The sequence below is a fragment of the Canis lupus genome, chromosome 19 (assembly GCF_048164855.1).
Source record: "Canis lupus baileyi chromosome 19, mCanLup2.hap1, whole genome shotgun sequence".
In the NCBI taxonomy this organism is placed as follows: Eukaryota; Metazoa; Chordata; class Mammalia; order Carnivora; family Canidae; genus Canis; species Canis lupus.
This window is the reverse complement of record NC_132856.1, coordinates 52,244,454-52,263,950: the sequence shown is the minus strand read 5'-3', so window position 1 is coordinate 52,263,950 and position 19,497 is coordinate 52,244,454. Positions and strand designations below refer to the sequence as shown.

At 51.5% G+C, this 19,497-nt stretch overlaps 2 protein-coding genes across 4 annotated transcripts in view; one reads left to right on the top strand and one right to left on the bottom strand.

The window, feature by feature from the left end:
- Positions 1–222: 222 nt before the first annotated feature.
- AP1M2 (adaptor related protein complex 1 subunit mu 2) lies at positions 223–10,956 on the bottom strand. Of its 2 annotated transcripts, none has more exons than XM_072787269.1 (12): positions 10,797–10,956; positions 9,382–9,538; positions 9,088–9,155; positions 7,522–7,652; positions 7,254–7,401; positions 7,035–7,161; positions 6,421–6,569; positions 6,267–6,338; positions 2,168–2,326; positions 1,497–1,622; positions 1,048–1,123; positions 223–631 (listed from the first exon to the last, which is right to left on the bottom strand). In XM_072787269.1, the coding sequence occupies exons 1-12, from the start codon at positions 10,836–10,838 to the stop codon at positions 609–611; spliced, it is 1,278 nt and encodes a 425-aa protein (XP_072643370.1). In that variant the 5' UTR covers positions 10,839–10,956; the 3' UTR covers positions 223–608. The 2 variants fall into 2 exon arrangements, with proteins under 2 accessions (XP_072643370.1, XP_072643371.1); XM_072787270.1 differs by having other exon boundaries at positions 6,421–6,563.
- An 8,181-nt stretch (positions 10,957–19,137) lies between these two features.
- The window catches only part of SLC44A2 (solute carrier family 44 member 2 (CTL2 blood group)), a 29,571-nt gene continuing 29,211 nt past the window's right edge, over positions 19,138–19,497 (top strand). Inside the window, exon 1 of one of the 2 annotated variants that reach the window (XM_072787260.1) lies at positions 19,138–19,265. In XM_072787260.1, coding sequence (XP_072643361.1) covers positions 19,235–19,265 — 31 coding nt within the window. In that variant the 5' untranslated portion in view covers positions 19,138–19,234. The remainder of the gene's footprint in view (positions 19,266–19,497) is intronic. The other variant, XM_072787261.1, reaches the window with a different exon arrangement.

Below are 19,497 nucleotides of genomic sequence, written 5' to 3'. Positions count from 1 at the left end.
GAGGCGCCCTCTGGCTGCTGCAAGGGGAACTGATGGTGTGAGAGCCCGGTTGGAGCCGGTTGGGCCTGGGGCCCAAGGAGCAAGGGGGAGAGGGGCAACTGCACTGCCACAGACCAGCCAGGACTAGGGCTGAGAAATGGATATGCATTGCCCACTCCTGTCCCAGCACTTCAGGGGTGTCCCTGGCATCCCCAGTCCCCAGCCAAGAATATACACAGCAGCTAGATTCATTCTTTTTAATACCATCCTAAAACTCCAGGTGGGCCAGCATGGCCTCTGGGCTCAGTAGCTGTGAAGGAGAGGCCCCAATACCCCTAAGGCAGGTCACTGCAAGAAGGCACTCATGAGGGGGGCTTTGAGGCCCTCCTCTATTTCTTCATATAAAACTGTAGGAGGGAGGAGCCCCGAGGCAAGAGGGAGGTGGGGGAGGCAGGCCAGTTCCTCCCAGCCTGTGGATTGAGGGAAAGGCAGGGAGGAAGCCAGGAGCAGAAACTGCTAAGTCGGGGGCCTTCCCTCACACACATCCCCCATCTTCCTCCCTCTCAAGTCGACTGCCCAGCCCAGGGAGAGGGAAGGCCCCATGTCCAAGTCCCCACCTCTTCTCTCTCCTAGCTGGTACGAAGTTGATAATCTGCCAGGAAACAAGGAGCAGAGACCATCTCAGAGTTGGGGAAAGAGAAGAGAGGGGAACCTACCCCCCCCATTTAATCCATCCCCACCCTAGTGCTCATGATCAACCCCATGGGTACATAACAAGGCTAAGAATGGGGTTCAACACAGGGATAGTAACCATAGCAACAAGCAGCTCCTTTCTGGGTACAGATTGAGTGCTGTGCGTTCAGTCCCTTGTCCAAACTCTATCAGTACCTTAGAACTGGCAACTGCCCCCATTTTGAAGATGGGCAAACTGAAGCCCAGCTGGCATGGTGATAAAGACAGGGTAGGCCTGAGGCCAGGCCTGCTGAATATGGGTGCCCTCCAAGCCAGAGTGTGATCAAAGCCCCGAGACCATCCTCTTGATTTCCTTGACCCCACCGTCTGCCTTACCGCCACTTTGGGTGATATAGCGAACCCATGGCAGGGCCTGGTAACCGCTTTTCTCAATGATCTTCATGTATCGGACCTGAAAGGGAATGAAGAGAGGTGGCCCAGGTTGTGGAGAGAGACTGGCTGTGGTGAGAGAACCATATGTAACACAATTGATGGGGGAGGGAATAGGATGACACAGTCTGTGAATAATGAGGTGATGGGTTGGGGCAAAGGCATGACATGGGCTGTGGGAAGAGGGGAGCAGGGAGACAGTCCAGGACGCTGGGAAAGAGATGGCACAGTGTAAGGGAATAGACACAACGTGGTTTTGGGGAAACAAGTGGCACAAGCCGGCTACAGAGGAGAGGTCACCCAGGCCAGGAAGCAGAAGTGACCCAAGCCAAGGGACAAGAGAATGGGAAAGCCACTGAGGCCAAAGAGAGAAGACACCGGCTCGCTACACTCACCTGGATCCCAGAGACGGTGAAATAGGGGATCTCAAACTTGACCCCAATCGGGGGCCGGCCCTCCACCTCCTCCTTCTCCACGCTGGGGAGGCCAAAGTGGGCACGCATCAGGTACTCCTTGCCCCCCTGAGGGCACATGGGCGCATCAGACACACCAAAGGCCTCTGTGTGCCCCAGACCATCCTCACGGCAGCCCCCAGTGCCGGCTCTGTTCCTTGACCATTTCAGACCAGAAATGAAAGGCTCATGGCTGAGACACAGCTGAAGCTTCTATCTATAAAGCCTGCTCTGAGAGCTTCTAATGGTCATCCCCCACTTTCCAGGCCCTGATGGACCCTCCCAGATTACAAGGACTGACCAAATCCTGCAGCAAGCAGCCCAAGGAAGAGTGGTCCTATTTCACAGATGGCAGACAGAGGCTCCATGAAGGGAAGTGGGTTTCCCAAGGCTGTCTAGCTCACAGAGGAAAGGGTGGAGAACCTGAACCCCAGGACTGGTTTCCTTAAGACCTGGGAGGCGGGGCGCTTAACCACCACGCTGGCCTGCTTTCCAGCCTTATTACCCTCAAAAGATAACCCTGTGCACACACACAGGTCTCTGATTTATTCTCTGCCTTGCTTGCAAGCCACAGGGGCAGGTCCCTCAGATCCCACACCCATCCCTGTACTCACCGGGAAAGACTTAATACTCCAAATAACGACATTCTTTTCCGGCACGTACTTGGCACTGCCTACACTGGTCTTGAAGCGAGGGGAGTCGGCATCGCTGGGGACGGGCACAGATATCTCCACACCATTGGCCACTGACTGCTTCTTAAACTGCCCCTTGGCCTGTTAGTGGAGAGGGTATGGGGTGTGAAGAATTCACTCTTGCATTCTGCAAATATTCAGCAACCTGAAGTGGGAACGGTCATCCTGCCCATTTTACAGAAGAGGAAATGGAGACCACAGGGACGCTGAGGCATTTGCCTGGAGATGCACAGCCAACAGGTGGCCGGGCTGGGGGGTCACACCCACAGGAGACTTCAGAGGCTCTGTTCTTAGTGACTTTCCTTTTGGAAAGCATCCTACACCTTTGCCTGGCCCAAAGTGCCAACACTGCCCATCACAGAGGAGTTTTTATTTGATAATGGGCATTTAATGACCCCCTACGGGAGGCCTGGGTGGCTCAGCAGTTGACTGCCTGCCTTTGGCCCAGGGCATGATCCTGGAGTCCCAGGATCGAGTCCCACATCGGGCTCCCTGCGTGGAGCCTGCTTCTCCCTCTGCCTGTGTCTCTGCCTCTGTCTGTGTCTCTCATAAATAAATAAAATCTTTAAAAAAAAAAAAAAAAAAAAAAAGCCCCTAACGTGCTGGGCCCTGAGCCAACTACTTGGCCCTCTCACTAATTCCCCATCCCTAAGGTCCATTTTACAGATGAGGAGACTGAGGCACTTTGTGCGAGACAGTAAGCTGGTACCTGGCACAGCAGGGACTTGAGTCGAATTTGTGTTGTCAACCATCGCTGGCCTTCCTTACAAATAAATGAACAAGTTACCTTATCTGTATCTAGCACATGACACGAGACAAACTTTGAACACAGGGATTTTAAGTGTTCTATGTGCATTATGATTACTACTACTGATGAATTTGGGGAGGGATATCTGAGAGGTGGGATCGGGGCAGAGGACCTAGAAATAAACCAGAAGGGATATTCTTTCCGGGAAGCACCAGTATTAACGGCCCCTTCCCCTTTTCCCTGCGCACAGCGATGGGGACATTGAGGGGTGTCAAGACCCTGCCTGGTGACCATTCACCCTGCAGTCCAACTTCCCTGACACCCCAAAACCAGGGAACAAGGTCAAATATAAAAACACAGACTCTTGGGGCACCTGGGTGGCTCAGTGGGTTAAGCATCTGCCTTTGTCTCAGGTCATGAGCCTGGGGTCCTGGGATGGAACCCGTGTCAGGCTCCTTGCTCAGCAGGCTCCTTCTCCCTGTGTAGCCACCTCCACCCCAAGCTCAGTCTCTCACTCTCTATCTCAAATAAAATCTTTAAAAAATAAAAATACATAATAAAAACACAGACTCTTGAGCCAAGCAGACCTAAGTTCAAAGTAGCTTCCTGCCCTTGCTAGATGGTGGCATCTTCATCCCTCCAAACCTCACCTTACCCATCTGTAAAAGAGGGCTCACTCTAAGTTGTGTAGGAGCTCTTTGGGACACTGGGAGACATGCACAGAGCTGTTCATGGCAACAACTAGAGGAGCCAAGAATTAGGACAACTCCCGCAGGAGAAGGGATAGTTGGAAAAGATCCCCATGGTGGAATATTCTACAGCTATAAAAAGGGCCATAGGTACAGTTCCTGTGACTTGTGTTCAAGTCAGTCTTACACAGGGACGCCTGGGTGGCTCAGAGGTTGAGCATCTGCCTTTGGCTTAGGTCGTGATCCCAGGGTCCTGGGATCGAGTCCCAGATCCAGCTCCCTGTGAGGAGCTTGCTTCTCCCTCTGCCTATGTCTCTGCCTCTCTCTGTGTGTTTCTCATGAATAAATAAAATCTTTGAAAAAAAATCAATCTTACACAAAGCAAGTCAGTTCACTGATAGGATCGGAAACCAGCAGAACAAAATATTTATGGTAAAAATGTGGGTGGCAGGGCGCCTGGCTGGCTCAGTCAGTGGTGCGTGCAACTCTTGATCTTGGGATTGTGAGATTGAGCCCCATAATGGGTGTAAAGATTGCTTAAAAATAAAACTTAAAGATAAAAATAAAAAGTGAGGGATGCCTGGGTGGCTCAGCAGTTGAGCGTCTGCCTTTGGCTCATGGTGTGATCCTGGGATCGGGATCAAGTCCCACATTGGGATCCCTGCTGGGAGGCTGCTTCTCCCTCTGTCTGTGTCTCTGCCTTTCTCTGTGGGTCTATCATGAATAAATAAATAAAATCTTTAAAGATTAAAAAATAAAAAGATCTTTTAAAAAATATGGATGGCACAATTATAAAGAAAGGCAAAGAAATTATTTACATAAAATTGAAGATCATGATTACCTCTGGGGAAGGGGTGAGCAATAATTGGGGGAGGGCCATGTGGGGGCTCAGAGTCTGTGGTCAAGCACATTTGAATATGCTGAGTACTTTCTTTTTTTTTTTTTTTTTTTTTTAATTTATTTATGATAGTCACACAGAGAGAGAGAGAGGCAGAGACACAGGCAGAGGGAGATGCAGGCTCCATGCACCAGGAGCCCGACATGGGATTCGATCCCGGGTCTCCAGGATCACGCCCTGGGCCAAAGGCAGGCGCCAAACCGCTGCGCCACCCAGGGATCCCTGCTGAGTACTTTCTTTAAACCACATAAATATTATGTATGTATATATATAATTTGATATGAAAGTAGATAAGTAGGGATGCCTGGGTGGCTCAGCAGTTGAACGTCTGCCTTTGGCTCAGGGTGTGATCCTGGGATCCGGGATGGAGTCCCACATTGGGCTCCCTGCAAGGAGCCTGCTTCTCCCTCTGACTATGTCTCTGCCTCTCTCTGTGTGTCTCTCAGGAATAAATAAATAAAATCTTTTTTAAATAAAAGAAAGTTAATAGGTAAAACATGTCAGTTGGTGTTAAGTCATAGGGGAAAAAATAGAGCAGAGAGGGAGGTGGGGAATGATAAGGGGTTGCAATTTTAAATAGGGAAATCAGGAAAGGACTCTCAGGAGGTGACATTTAGCTAAAAAGCTGAAGGGGATGAGGGAAGGAGCCATGTGGGGTACCTGGGACAAGGAGGTGGTATGATCCAAAGAAAGGGAATAGCCAGTGCAAAGGTCCTGAGGTATGACCTTGCTTGGTGTGAATAGAGAAAGCCGATATAGCTGAAATGGAGTGAGGGAGGAAGACAGAGGAAAGAGGTAAAGATAGGGAGGTGAGAGGCACCTGGGTGGCTCAGTGGTTAAGCACATACCTTCAGCTCAGATCAAGTTCTGCATAGGCTCCCCTCGAAGAGCCTGCTTCTCCCTCTGCCTATGTCTCTGCCTCTCTCTGTCTCTCATAAATCAATCAATCAATCAATCAATCAAATCTTAAAAAAAAAAAAAAGGTAGGGAGGTGACAGGGAAGACTGTCACGGGGCCTTGTGGGCTGCCAGGACTTTGGCTTTTACTCTCAGTGAAGTGGGAGCCATGGAAAGTTCCAGGCAGAAGAGAGACACAGCCAGACTGATGCTCATAGGTGCCCTGTAAAGGAATAGACAGTTGGCAGCGGTGGGGGTAAAGGCAGGAGCTGGGAGACCAGGGCATATGCAGTGGAGGGAGTGTGAAGTGGGCAGATTAGGGATCTACCTTGCTGAAGGTTTGTCTGTCTCTCCAGCTGGCCTCAAGCTCCTTGAGGACAGCATATCTTTTATTTCTTCCCTCCTGTCCCTTAGTTCCCTTACAAGGTAAGAGGCTCAGTTAAAATCATAATAGGGACAGCTAATACTTTGTCCATCATTTAGACAGTATTGAGAACCTGCTATGTGTCTGCTGTGTGGAAAAGAAATCCACACAGGAGAGAAGTAGATGTGATGGTCAGTAGAGCAGAGACCAGAGGGGGCGGGAGAGGGTGGGAGTCCAGGCTGTGAGCCTGCTGCTGGAAAAGCAACTCAGGTAGAAGGAACAGCCAGTGCAATGCCCCTTCAGGGAACTGTGCCTGACGTGCGTGAGAACAACCGGGGAGACCAGCGTGGCTGGAGGGCGATGGGGAGCCAGGGAGGACGTGAGAGCTGGCAGATCAAGCGCTGAGTGTTGCTCCCCTGGGCCTACCTTGACCATGATCTCCACGCGGCTGTGGGAGAATTTCTCAATGACGGACTCAATCCAGATCAATGGCTTGACCTGCAGACAGCAGAAGAGGAAGTTCTTGGAGGTTCTGGGGGTCGGCCTTCGCCCCTTGCAGTGGGGCTTTACCCTGCTTCACCTGGGTGCTCAGACGGTAGGACATGAGCTCGAAGTCGCCGTCGGGCGGGATGAAGGAGATAGTGCGGTCATTGTCAAAGCGAGAGAGCCGCACGCACTGGTGGAATTTCACGTCCTCCAGCTCCACGGACTTGTTCTTGCTCCCTGAAACTCGGAGCCGAGTGGGTGGGTGACCCTGGAGGCCTGGGATAGGGTCTCTAGCCCCGCCTTTCCCGCCTCCCAGGCACTGTTACCTGCATCGCACAGGTAAGGAGACTGAGTCCCAGGAAGGATGAGGAGCAGGCCTAGGGCCGCCCAGCTGGCCAGGGGCAGAGCTAGGATCTGAACTCAGGGAATCTGGCTCTTGCTGCCAGGTTTTTAAATGTGATGCTATTCCGCCTCCTACGCCCACTGGAATGTCAGCTCCACGGGGACAGAGATTTGCCTCCCCCCTCCCGGTGCGTGGACCAGGCACCCAACAATGAAGCCCTGTGGGCGCCGCGGAGCCAGCAGCTGCAGCACCGGCCAGGACCAGCAGAGGGCGCTCGAGTGCCGAGTGGAAAACCGGCTGGCATTCTCTGGGTCCCCAGGAGGGGCAGGGTGGGCTCCCTCGTGCATCCCCCTCCAGATGCTTACGGCCAGTGAGCTCAAACAGGACGCGGTCGTTGAGGCCAAGCCGCAGCTCTGGCATTCCCGACAGAAACACCTTGAGCTTGATGGTGCCCACGATCTCGCTCAGAAGGACGCTGCCATTGGCATTGACCTGAAAATGCACATATGGGGGGGAGGGGTGTCAAGGAGCATCATCGGGCCTCCTCTCCTGCCCCCCAGGCCACGGAAGGAGTGCGGGCTCACCAGCAGGTTGACAGACTCTATGACATCGATGAAGACCTCATTCTTCTTGTACTTGAGGCCCTCAGAGCGCCAGGACACGGCATTGGTGACAGTGGGTGGCACCCGGGATTTGCCAGTCACCAGCTTGTTGCCCTGCTGCGTGATGTACCTGTCAGGAGGGTGGGGGTGACTAGCAGCTGGACCCAGGGACACTCCCCTCTCCTCTCCCCCCCCCCCAAGTTCCTTCCATCAGTGGCTCACCCTGGGGCTGCCCCCAGGGCCCACTCACTCTTGCAGGATCTTGCTGTCCGTGGTCTGTGGGAAGCCAAAGTCCATGAGCTCATCCAGCAGCTCGTAGACGATGACGAAGTTGTCTCGGATGCTCTCCTCCTCCAGCTCCTTGAAGTACTCAGAGAAAACCTGGGGGTGCAGGGAAACACACACCAGTAGAGGCGTGGCTGTGGTACAGCCATACGACGGGCTGGGGCCCCACTCAGCCAGCCAGCAATCCACCAAGCAACTATTGAGTGCCTACTATCTACCAAACGCTGGGACATTAATGGTGAGCACAACCAACAGTGTCCGTGGTCTCATGGAACAGTCTAGTGGGGGAAATGGACCGGTAATGGGACCAAGAGAAATACAACATGTAGAGTGTGAAAATGAGGAAACCACAAAGTAGGAAGCCAGAGGCAGGGAGGTCCAGGAAGCCTTCCTGGAGGAGGGATTAGAAGGGCTTAGAGACTTTTTCTTTTCGTTTCTTTTCTTTCCGGTGGACCACGGAATGCTGTGTATCTGGTGCTGTTTACAGAAGGGTTTTAATGCATAAAATATATGAGATGGCCAAGGAAATCTGTTATACAGAAATACGTCTAAGTTCGTGGAACCCCTGAATTCACAGGGCTTTAAGGGTTTGGGTCCCCAAGTTCAGAGCCTCTGGGAGTTTTGTAGGCTAAACCACAGCAGAGAACCTATCAGTCATCTGACAGTTTGAGAAACCCTCCATCCTTCATTCTGCTCCGGCCCCACTGGCCTGCCTTCCGTTCTCACCTCTTTGCATATGCCGTCCCCTATGCCTGGGACAATCTTCTCACAATGGACTCCTTGTCATTCAGGCCTCAGCTCAAATGTCACCTCCCCAGTGAAGCCACTACATCCCTCCTCCCCTCTGAGTATCACAGTGAGACTAGCACCCTAGTCACTGGTTCTCATGATGTCCTGTTCAATCTCCTTCATGCCCTTTAACTCCTCGGGACAGGCAGGGACTGCACCTGCCTTGTGCATAGCTGTGTCCCCTCTTCGCCTGGCAGGAGACAAATCAATACATATTCCTTGTTTGTTGTAAAGTATTTACTGAGCACTTTCTCGGTCACTGAGAATGCAATTTAGCAAGCACTCAAATTATTATAGGATTCTCTAGCCGTGCTAACGCTAACACCACCACCAAACCTTTACTGAGCACTCACTGTGTACTAAGCCCCTGTTTGAAGCACTCATAAATATGAATTTGACTAATTTGTACAACACCCCAAGGTGGGACTTGTTGTAACCCTCAGTTTAGACACTGAGAGAAGTGACTTGCTCAAGGTCACACAGCCAGGAAGAGTAGGGGGCTGGGACTGCAACCCAGTATTCTCTGGCCCAGGATTGAGCAGTGCACCCTCTTGAAGACCTGCTTGGTCCTTGCCCTATAGGGAGAGATGATCCCTTAGCAGCTAATGAGAACACAGAGATGGGGTTTCAATGGAGGTCAGGGGAAGCTTCCTAGGAGAGATGGATCCTGAAAGAGAAGAGCAAATGGGGTGGAGGGGGGTGGACAGACAAACCAGCTGGCCAACGGGAAGCCAGAACCTACCTCCACCGTCTTGTAGAGGAAGGAGTACACGAGGGAGGCGTTGGCATTCTTCAGCGTGGTAGCCACCACTATGTGCAGCAAAGTTAAGGAAAAGGTGCCGTTTTGGAGGTCTCAAATGGAGCCCAGATCCTAAATCCTCTGGCTGTCCCCCCACCCTCACCTCATTTCTGTCCATCCCCTCCACCCCAACCCGAGCCCCTGATGTGCTGTGCAACTTCTGCCCTCAGTCTACTCTCTCTGGGCCCAAGCTGCTACCACCCCAGGCCTCCAGGATCCCAGCTGGGGGCTGGATACAGTAGAGGTTGCTATGTTTGATCCACAGAAAATGCACCCGGCCATGGCTCAGTAGGGGGGCCAGGGCGCCCTCCTCTTCCCGCTGCATGAGCAGAGGCATGAAGTGCTCAATCTCACTCATGGCCACGTCGCCCTTGTAGTTGCGGCTGATCAGGGGCTAAGGGTGAGCAGAGAAGGCCTGGTCACGGCTGGAATCCGGGACCCTTCATCCAGGGGCGTCAGAGGGCCTGGTTCTGACTCTACTCCCTGGCTGACAGGCAAGGGCAAGACTCTGCTGCTCTCTGCCTCAGTTTCCTCCTCTGTAAAACGGGTGTGTGACCAGGGCAACGTATCCAGGGTCCTCACTGAGGACCAGGCCGCGTCCTACCAAAGACTGGGTGTTTGCTAACTGATTATGTCCTCACTACAACCTGTGGGGCGGGCACCAGCACTATCTTCATTTGAAAGCTGGAGAAAGGCAGGTGTGAACCAGGTCTCTAAGAGGTGCGGAAATCAGGGGATGGGGAGGGGAGAGGAGGGGGAAGGAGGCAAAAAAAAAAAAAAAAAAGATTATAGAAAGAGAGATCATACATCGCACAGAGCCGCCGGCTGGCAGGCAGTGAGCCCTGGATGCTAACAGTACTACCTCCTAGGGTGGTTTAGTCCAGGGCTGAGAACCAGGACCTCGCAGAGCCCGTCCTCAAGCACTTGAGCTTTCACCACCACCCTGGTTTTTTATTTATATATATTTTTAAGGATTTTATTTATTTATTAATGAGAGACACAGAGAGAGAGAGAGAGAGGCAGAGACACAGGCGGAGGGAGAAGCAGGCTCCATGCAGGGAGCCCGACGCGGGACTCGATCTCGGGTCTCCAGGATCACGCCCTGGGCTGAAGGCAGGCACCAAACCGCTGAGCCTCCCAGGGGTCCCCAACCACCGTGGTTTTTTATATGAAATGACAAGGCGCTTGAGAGGGGACTTCAGGAGGGGACAAGGCAGCCCCAAACGGGAACGAGGGTCTCCCGCCCTTGCCGTCTTCCCCAAATATTAATCATGTGGATGATGAGGGTGATAAAAATCCTTTCAACCGACCGACCGACCGAACCCCTAATGTTTGCAGCGGGGCTACAGGGCCAAGCAGTCGACGCTCAGCGAGTTGCAGTCACTCCCAGCGGGTGGGGACCTCGTTCTCCCCATTTTTCCGGACAGGGAAACTGAGGCTCCGAGAGGCAAAGGCCCTGCCCGCGCGCGGCGCGCTGAGGGGCAACAGGGGAGGTGGGCTTCGAGCCGGGACTTCCCGGGATTGGGGGAGGGGTGTTCCCACGCTCCCGGGGCTTTCTGGAGCCCCCCCGCCCGCGAGGAGGGGCCGCCCCCGGGCGCAGGGGCGCGCGGCCTCACCTGTCCTGCCCCCGACACCCCCCGCGCCCGGCCCACCTTGCCCTTGACGTCGAGGATGAAGACAGCCGAGGCGGACATGGTAGCGGCCGGCGGACCCGGGAGGCGGGGAGCGAGCGCCGGGAGGCGACGGCGGCGCTGCTTCCTTCTTCCTGCGGAAGCGCCCGCGCGCAGGTGAGCGCCCAGGTGAGAGCGTCTTAAAGGGGAGGCGCGCAGGTGAGCGGCGCTGTCGGCCGACGCGAGGACTGCAGCAGGGCGGGGCTCCGGAGGGGCCAGCTGCCCCGCCTCACTTTCCCTCTGCTCCCGGGAGTGCGGATGGGAGGAGTCTCCAGGCCGACCAACCACCCATTGGTCCACCCAGCCAGCAGCCAGCCAGCCTTCGACCCACTCACCCCCACCCATTCATCCCCCCACCCATCACCCATCTCCATTTATGCACCCACCCACCCAGCAGTCCCTCCACGCACCTGACCGTCCATTCGTCCACCCACTCAGCCCCCACCCATTCACCCACCCACTGACCCATCCTTCCCCATCCATCCACCCATTCATCCACTCATCTTGTTTTTCTTCTGTCTCTCCCACAGGCACGTCAGACCCAGTGGAGGATTTTGCCCTGTTCGTATCTGTGTCCCCAGGGCCCCACGCTGGGCACTCAATAATATTTCCAGGCCCGTGGGGAGGAGAGGGAAAAGAATAAATTTGTCCAAACCATGCATGCATGCATTCATTCATTCATTCAATAACTATTTACTAATTAATTTATTCTTTCACTCAGACATTTTCTGACTAGTAAATTTTTTTAATGACGAACTGTGGGTAGCACTCTGAGCAGAACAAACGTCGCTGCTTTTATTCTTATTCCTAATGTTATTCTTATTCGTTCCAAAAGTACTTATAAGCGCCTATTATGTGACACTAAGATGTTGACAAAATAAATAGTCATTGTGACTATATTATAATGTTATTATTCACTCAACAAACATTTATTGAGCATCTTCTGTGTGTTGGACTGAGCATACGGAAGCGACTTTCGTTATGGTAATGCTGCTGCTGATGAGTCACGCAGTGGATGAATATTTATTGAGCGCCCTCTGTGACACTATGGGTGGCAAATAGACAAAGCCACTCCACTGGCTCTCTTTGAGCGAGGGTGAGAGGCACACAACATAAAAACCCCAAAACGAGATGATCTCTGATCATGATGGGAGATCTTCTTGATCATCTTCATCATGATCATCTCTGATCAAGAAGGCGAGGGAACTGTTGGCAGGGTTTGAGGAAGGGGGGGCTGTGAGATCTCAATGGGAAGTCAGGGGAGGGACTGACATTTGCAAATTTCCCACCATGACCTTATGGGCTGGAAGAGAGTCCTCATGCAGAGCCTAGCATAAAGCGGGTACTAATAGTGTTTTTGTTGTTGTTGTTTATATGTGCTGGTAAAGCACAAGGCCTCCGGAGCCAGCTGCTTGGGCTCAAGTCCTGGCTCTGCCACCAGTCAGCTGGGTGACCTCAGGCACCTGTCCTCTCCTCCCTGAATTCTTGTCTGCACATCTGCGAGATAGAAATAACTTCCCTCGTTAGATTATCATGCAGATGCTTGAGTTACTACCCCCAACGCGACTCTCAGAACAGACCCGGGGTGTAGCCAACAATCAATATTATTATTAGGGGGCATGTGGGGGGGCTCAGCCAGTTAAGCATCTGCCTTTGGCTCAGGTCTTGATCCTGGGGTCCTGTTCTGTGGGGAGCCTGCTTCTCTCTCTCCCTCTGCAACCCCCACCCCTACTCTTGCTTTCTCTTGAATAACTAAAATCTTTTCAAAAATAATATTATTATGATTTGCTATCATTGCTATTATTATTTACTGTGTAGCAGTTTAGAACACAGGGTGGCCGCTTTGAATCCTGACTCCACTATTGGCTCTGAGACATTCGGCTAGTGTTTGCACCTTTGGTGCCTCAGTCTCCCCTCCTGTTAAATGGTCGTAAGAGTCTCGGTGCCACCTTCTCAGGCTCCACTCGCTGGCCTACTGGGCAGGCCTGGATGCCTGGCCTGGCACCCGTGCTCCTTGCACATCAGCTATTACAGACCCGCTAACTGTCAGCCCTCCTGGCGGGATGAGCAGGGGAAGGAAAGGAGCACTCCCTTCCTGCCTGACTGGAACTGATCCTGCTTAAGAGAGGGAGAGGCTCAAAGGGCCGGGGTGGGGGGGGGGATGGGGGGGGTGGACACTCAGCTCTCCCAGGCCTCATACTTCCTTCTACAAACCCAGCCCCACACTCTGTCAGCCTCTGGGGATGGGGAGGGCGTCCCCACAGGGACTGAGGGAGGGAGGCGAGGGTGGCAGCTGCTATCAGAACTACCCACTCCCCTCCTCGCTGGCATCTAATGGGGATAATATCACAGCAAAGAAAGCAGAAATGCACTCCTTGAGCATGTCTCACCCGATACTCCTTTCTGTCTTCAATTTTTTTTTCAAGTTAGTTATTATTATTATTATTATTTTTTTTTTTTTGCTGTTCAACTCTGGTCTACTTATCTTTGGTGTTCCTGAGAATTCAGGACCCGAGGGGAAAACATTTCATGTCTTCCTACCTTGGAAAAAGCAGAGGCACAGAAAGGTGAAGCCATTCGCCTGGGGTTGCACAGCTGGGAGGCGGCTGGGCCAGAATTTGAACCTGAGTCCTCATGTTCAAGAGTTCAACCCAAACCCACTCCCAACTGCTCTGCCCCGTATTGCCAGATACGAGCATTACTATTATCAACAATAGGCCCTGCTGGTGTGGTGCCCATTATGCCCTAAATGTCTCCCCTGTGGGAATGCTTCCGGAAACAATGCCTTTTTTTTGTTTGTCTTAAGATTTTTTTTTTAAAGATTAATTTTTTTTAATTTTTATTTATTTATGATAGTCACAGAGAGAGAGAGAGGCAGAGACACAAGCAGAGGGAGAAGCAGGCTCCATGCACCGGGAGCCCGACGTGGGATTCGATCCCAGGTCTCCAGGATTGCGCCCTGGGCCAAAGGCAGGCGCTAAACTGCTGCGCCACTCAGGGATCCCCTGTCTTAAGATTTTATTTATTTATTGGAGACACACAGAGAGAGGCAGAGACATAGGCAGAGGGAGAACAGGCTCCTAGCAAGGAGCCCAATGTGGGACTCGATCCCAGGACTCCAGGATCATGCCCTGAGCCCAAGGCAGACGCTCAACCACTGAGCCACCCAGGCGTCCCTGGAAACAATGCTTTGAGTTAGGGAGGCCTATCATCTCCTCTCACAGCACTGCTAAGGGGAGGACAGGAAGTGACTTGGACAAAGTCACCCCATCACCGGTGGCAGAGCTGGAATTCCAGCCCGGCAAAGCCGAAGGTTTTATGCTGTCTGCTCAAAAAACAGGGATCACTGCTCTTCTCCTTCCTACCTGCTCCCTGCTCAGAGGGTGACCCAGGGGACCAGTGACCCTGGTGGACACTGCCAGGCCCTTGTCCCAGCCCATCATCACAGAACCTCTCAAGGGCCCTTCTCCTGGGTCCCTGGGATGTTTGCAGGCAGTAACTAGAACCCCAAAGCCTGGATCCGGAGCCCTGGAATCTGAAACTCACAGTCTGTTTGGCTGCAAAATTCATGAACCCAAAAGCTTCAGTGGGCTCAGAGAACGGAGCAGCTCTGCGTGCCCAACCGTCCAGCCTCAGCTGCAACCTGTCCTGTCCCCAGGGGCCATGGCTTTGGCCCAGTTCCTCCTAGATGCCTACAGCCTGCCCCAGCCTCCCCTCTGGGACTCTACCTCTAGGCACCCCCTTAGATCCCTTCTCCACTTTTCTAAAGGGAGTGGTCTGAAACTGAAAGCTCCCTCACTCTCATATCCCCCTTGGCTCCCACTGCCCTCAAGCTGCCGGAGCCAGTGCAGGCAGAAACAACCCCAGCTGACCTCTCTCACAAGCCTCCACTTGAACCCACTGCCTCAGACGTGCTGACTTCCTTAATCTCACTTCCTCTCTCTTTCTCTCTTTCCTCTGGCACCTAACCACACAGCATGAAATGTCTGCTCCTTTTTGCTTTCTTAGCCTCTTTCTGAAGCAGCGATAAGATCGCCTCTTCAGGAAGCCTTCTCTGACCTCTCAATCCACGTCTAGGTCAAGTCCCTCCTTGACTCTCTCAATTGTCCCATGCTCCCCTGTCACAGCTGTTTCTAAAAATCTATGTTTTACAAAACTTTACCTATCGGTCTATCTGTCTGTAACATAAACTTTACCATTTTATGCACTTCAAGTGTACAGGCTGGGGACATTAAGCACATTCACAGCATTGTGCAGCCACTATCCCATCCTTCTCCAGAACTCTTTTCATCTTTGCAAAACTGAAACTCTGTGCCATTAAACCCTAACCCCTCTTCCCGTCCCCAGCCCCTGGCCCCCACCATCTACTCTCTATCTCCATGAATTTGACTCCTCTAGGGAGTTCATATGAGTGGAATCAGACAGCCTTTATCCTTTTGTGACTGGCCTGTTTAAATCGATTTTAAAATATATTTTAGTTTTATTTTTTAATTGAAGTATAGTTGACAGCGTTTTATTGGCTTCAGGCGTACAACGTAGTGAATCGACAAATCTATATATTACACACTGCTCACCGAATGTGTAGTTGCCATCTGTCACTGTATAATGTAATTACGATCGTATTGACTGTATTCCCTGTGCTGTACTTTTTAATCCCCATGACTTCTGTATTTTATAACTGGAAGTTTGTACTCCTTAATCCCCTTCACCTACTTCTTCCTCTCATGTACCCATTCTTTCCGCTGTGGCAACCACACATTCTCAGTATTTATTGTTCACTTTCTGTTTGTTGTTTATTCACTTTTTTGATTTATTTTTTAACTTATTTGACAGTGAGAGAGCACAAGCAGGGGGAGCTGCACAGGGAGAGGGAGAAGGAGACTCCCCGCTGAGCAGGGAGCCCAATGTGGGGCTCAATTCCAGGACCCTGGGATCACGACCTGAGCTGAGGCTTAACCAACCAACTGAGCCACCCAGGTGCCCCCATTCATTTGTTTAGATTCCACATGGAAGAGAAATCACATAGTATTTGTCTTTCTCTGACTTATTTTACTTAGCATAATATCCTCTAGGTCCATTCATGTTGTCAAGAATAGCAAGATTTTATTCTTTTTATGGCTGAGTAATATTCCATTGTATATTTATACCACTTCTTTATCCAGTCATCTATCAATGGGAGCATTTAGGTTGCTTCCATATCTTGGCTGCTCTAAATAATGCTTCAATGAATATAGGGATGCATGTATCTTTTATAATTAATGTTTTGTTGTCTTTGGGTAAATACCCAGCAGTAGAATTCCTGGCTCATATGGTGTTTCTATTTTTTTTTTTTTTTTTTGGTGTTTCTATTTTTAATTTCTTTTTTTTTTATATTTTTAATATCTTGAAGAACTTCTGTACTGCTTTCTGTAGTGGCTGCACCAATTTACTTTCCTACCAACAGTGCATAAGGATTCCTTTTCCTTCACATTAAATCTATTATTTTTTTCAATAGAGTTTTAATTACCCACATGAATATTTTCTCCTACTAAGGAGAGAGAGAAGGAAAAGATGGGGATCCCTGGGTAGCTCAGCGGTTTAGCACCAGCCTTTGGCGCGTGGCATGTTCCTGGAGTCCCAGGATCAAGTCCCACATCAGGCTCCTTGCATGGAGCCTGCTTCTCCCTCTGCCTGTGTCCCTGCCTCTTTGTGTGTGTGTATGTGTGTGTGTCTCTCATAAATAAATGAATAAAATCTTTTTAAAAAAGGGAGAGAGAAAGAAAACAGAAATCAGAAAACAGTCCTCTTGCCCCCCTCCCATCCTGGTCGTTCTGACAAGCAACGCACGTTCAGATCTTTTTCTATTAAGTTGCATGCAGGTGTGTGTGTGTGTGTGTGTGTGTCCCCACACCATGCACGACTAACTAAGTGCAACTTGCTATACTCACCATTAGGACCTGTAAATCTAACTGCTACTCTGGCAGGTTATGGAATATCTGTGGGTTGCAAAGTCAGGCTCCATGAGGTTCAAATCCTTGTATAGCCCCACATTCACTAGCTGGGTGACTGTGGGGAAATTACTTAACCTCTCTGTATCATTTTCTCCAAGTGGAAAATGACTGCAAGGATTTAATATGACACACTTGAGAAATTGCTTAACCTCTTTGTGTCATTTTCCTCAACTGGAAAATGGTTATAAAGATTGAACACAAAGCAAATAATCCCTCTTCTGATGCTGCATAAGTTCCCTCTGAAATTCGCTCTTGTTATAATCTGCAGGGCCACCTCCTTCTTTCTTAAGCTATTTACAATTTTTCCATTTTAAAACTTAAACATGTTAAGAAAGGGCAGAAGTCAAGAGGTTGCCACAAACTGAACCCACCTAGTAACCGCAGTCTTGTTTCCTGTCACCCCCGGAAGCTGCCCCAGAGGCCCTATCACCCACAAGGGCAACCACTGATCCATGTTCAATTACCATAGGTCGATTAGCTATCCTGTCCTAGGACTTCATTCAAAAGTGCATGGCCTCTGTCCCTCAGTATAATATATATATATATATATATATATATATATATATATATATATATATAGTTTTTTTTTTTGAGACTCACCTATGCTATTGCACTTACCAGTAGATAATGACTTTTAACTGCTGAGGACTATTTTATGATATGGATGGACCATGATGTACTGAACCATTCATCCATTTATGGACATTTGGGTTTCTTCCAATTTTTGGCCATTATGAATGAGGCTGTGATGAAGTTGCTATGAACATTTGTATACAAGCCCTTGTCTTTCTTTTCTTCCTTCCTTCTTTCCCTCCTAGTTTTATGGTTTTTTTCTTAAAGATTTTATTTATTTATTCATGAGAGACACACAGAGAGAGGCAGAGACACAGGCAGAGGGAGAAGCAGGCTTTCTGCAAGGAGCCTGATCTGGGACTGGATCCCAGAACCCCAGAATCACTACCTGAGCCAAAGGCCATGCAGGGAGCCCGATATGGGACTCGATCCCAGAACCCTGGGATCACGCCCTGAGCCAAAGGCAGATGCTCAACCGCTGAGCCACCCAGGTGTCCCTAGTTTTACGGTTTTATTTTTCTTGGGTAAATAACTAGGAGTAGAATGTTTGGGTCATGTGGTAGGCACTTATCTAACTCTATGAGAAACGGAGAGATCTTTTTCCAAGTGGTTGTGTCATTTTACATCGTCACCAGCCATGTAGGAGAGTCCCATTTGTTCTAGATCCTCAGCCAGTACTTGCTACCATTCATCTTTCTAGTTCTAGCGCTTCTGGTGGATGTGTGGCTGTATATAATTGAATTTTATTTTATTTTTCATTATTTACTTATTTTTTAAGATTTATTCATTCATTCATGATAGAGAGAGAGAGAGAGGCAGAGACACAGGCAGAAAGAGAAGCAGGCTCCATGTTGGGAGCCCGATGCAGGACTCGATCCCGGGACTCCAGGATCGCGCCCTGGGCTAAAGGCAGGCGCCAAACCGCTGAGCCACCCAGGGATCCCTGTTTTATTTTTAGAAAGATTTTATTTATTTGACACACAGAAAAAGAACTAGCACAAGCAGGGGGGAGCAGCAGGCAGAGGGAGAGGGAGAAGCAGACTCCCGGTTGAGCAAGGAGCTGGACATGGGGCTCAATCCCAGGACACGGGGATCATGACCTGAGCCGAAGGCAGATGTTTAACCCACTGAGCCACCCAGGTGCCCCGTAGCATTGCATCTTGATTTGCATTTCCCTGATGGCTTCATTCTTTTTATTCGCTGCATGGTATTCCCTCCCTCTCACCCTCTCATCGGGTTGAGTGCACTCCTCTGTTGGAGGACCTGTAAGCCTCTCCCCATTTTTTACAAAAAGTACCAAAGCAGCAGGGAGCAACCTTTGACAGTCCCCAGGCACACACACACCTACGATGGCTTCTCCAGGGTCAGTGGCAGAGAGGAATCACACAGGGCCAACATCATTGCATTTGATCTTTTTTGCCAGATCCACTGCATGTGCTCACCCGGCTGGTTGTTCCAGACGCTAAAATTCTTGCCCGTCTGCTGAATGCAAAATAGCATTTTTTGCCCTGTTCACTGGCACACGGTCAGCGCTCGATACCTGGTTGATGAGTGGATGGGGGGGGGTGTAGATGAATGATTGGGTGACCCACTGCTCCCAGCCCACCAAGCACAGCGACGAGTCTCGGCTGAGCCCAGATGGGAAACAAAGCTTGGGGCGCCACCCTCCCGCGGCCCGGGCCCGCCCCCCGCCCCGCCCCGGCCGGCTCCGGGCTCCCATTGGAGGCGGCGTGCGGGGCGGGCCGGGCGGGCGGGGCGGGGCCTGGCCCGGGGCGGGGCGCTGCAGCCCGCGGAGCCTCCCGCCCGCGCGGGCTGGGGTCGCTCGGGCTCGGACTCCCCTCCCCGCCCGACGCGGCCATGGAGGACGAGCGGAAGGACGGAGCCTACGGTAGGAGCCGCCTGTGGCCCGCGGTCGCCTCCGCGGAGTTGGGGGGCCTTGGGGGAGGGGGGCCTCCCAGATCACAAACACCCGCGCGGCAGCGGGGCCCCCCTGCGGCTCCCCGGCCCTGCGTCCCGCGCTGCGCCGAGCCCACGCCCCCCTGCTCCGGCCCGGGTCGCCCCGCGACCTCTCCCCCGGGAGCCCCCCCACCCCCTCCGGTTGATGGGCCGGGACGCACGGC

Excerpts from the sequence above, each read along its gene's own strand:
- AP1M2 (XM_072787269.1), bottom strand. The coding sequence starts at position 10,838 with ATGTCCGCCTCGGCTGTCTTCATCCTCGACGTCAAGGGCAAG. Across the intron at positions 7,653-9,087 it reads TCCTCTACAAGACGGTGGAG|GTTTTCTCTGAGTACTTCAA; the intron begins GTAGGTTCTGGC and ends CTGCACCCCCAG. Across the intron at positions 6,570-7,034 it reads CCTGTTTGAGCTCACTGGCC|TTTCAGGGAGCAAGAACAAG; the intron begins GTAAGCATCTGG and ends CTCGGCTCCGAG.